Source organism: Gavialis gangeticus, unplaced genomic scaffold, assembly GCF_001723915.1.
Source record: "Gavialis gangeticus isolate Ggan-Ray unplaced genomic scaffold, GavGan_comp1, whole genome shotgun sequence".
Classification (NCBI taxonomy): domain Eukaryota; kingdom Metazoa; phylum Chordata; order Crocodylia; family Gavialidae; genus Gavialis; species Gavialis gangeticus.
In genome coordinates, this window is record NW_017729018.1 from 11,014,015 (window position 1) to 11,015,328 (window position 1,314).

A 1,314-nucleotide genomic window follows, 5' to 3' on the forward strand; every position below is an offset into this window, starting at 1 on the left:
GGTCAAAAGATGATAGTGTCTGGCTGTAGACTCTCCATCCTTGGAGGTGTTTAAGACCCGGGTAGACAAAGCCTTGGCTGGGGTGATGTAGTTGGGGCTGGTCCTGCTTGGAGCAGGGGGTTGGGCTAGATGTGACCCCCTGAGGTCCCGTCTCACCTTCATTTTTGATGCTGCTGCATGTCCTGCAAACTTTGCCGCCGCCTGGCCCTGCCTGTCTGTCTGTAGGTACGCAGGTTGCAAATAATTTTTTTTTGCAAAAATCTAGTTGATCACATCTACCACGAATTTTGATTCCTTCTGCCTGTCTGCGTGCATTTTTAACTGGGCGCCCTTCAGTTCTTTCCCCACCTCCAGCCCTGCAAACAGCCAGCCTTTTGCAAACCCTAACCCAGCCCTCACTTCTGCCCATGCCTCTCTTCCTTATATCACAAGGATTTGGCCTCTCATTAGTATATGCCAATTGCTTTAATACCCAACATCAGGATCAGAAGTCTCATCTGCCACCAGATGTCTTGGAAAGAAATCAGGTGCATTTCCCAGTTGACTTCCTGGCCTGGATTGCAGCCTGGTAGGCATCCTGCAGCTTGGCGACATGGGGCAATGGTGCTGGGTGCTGCCCTCGAGCCACACACACAAGCACAGAACGCTTCACCGTCGGTCGGAGCTCTGGCTGCCCGAATGGTTGGGAAGTGCTACAGCTCCCTGCTCCCACTCCCTCCTGGGTTCAGGTTGAAGGATTGAGGACTCCTGCCCCTCCGAGACACCAGGATCCTCCGTGCCCGATCTGAGACCACACATTGAGCTTCGCCAGGTGCCACGCGCCCTTTCGCTGCCTTCCCCAGGCCTGCTGCTTCTCAGACACAGAACGGCGTCCTTGAGTCAAAGTCAAGGGAAGTGAAACCCCTGCCCGAACGGCACGTGCTGCTCCTGCGGTGGAGGGCATGAGAAAGCCAGCCTGGCAACACTGCCTAATGGGGGATGACGGCTCCGCGATGCTGCGGGGGCCCAGCTAGCAGCGGGTAGAGTTGAAGCCAAAGACTCCCTTTCCCCCCAGCACCACATGCTGCAGAAGCAGCACCCCTTGCTGGATGAGACCAGTCTTTACTCCCTGCCCGAGTCGCCTCCTCTGGGCCCAGGCTACACAAGGCGACAGCCCTGCCACCGCTCCCCAGCTCCTATTACGGCCTATGGGGAGCGGCCAGGCTCCGAGCCCTCAGCCCCACGTCCCATCCCTGCTCTGGCCTCTCACCCCGAGACAAGGTGCCCTCATAGTCCTTTAAGGACAACAAGAAGTCCTTTTTTAAGTACATAGGG

At 56.5% G+C, this 1,314-nt stretch overlaps 1 protein-coding gene across 1 annotated transcript in view; it reads left to right on the forward strand.

The window, feature by feature from the left end:
• The first annotated feature begins 592 nt into the window (after positions 1-592).
• AES (amino-terminal enhancer of split) overlaps positions 593-1,314 on the forward strand; it is a 12,703-nt gene continuing 11,981 nt past the window's right edge. The window contains exon 1 of the mRNA XM_019513147.1: positions 593-603. Within this exon, the coding sequence (XP_019368692.1) occupies positions 593-603 (11 nt within the window). The remainder of the gene's footprint in view (positions 604-1,314) is intronic.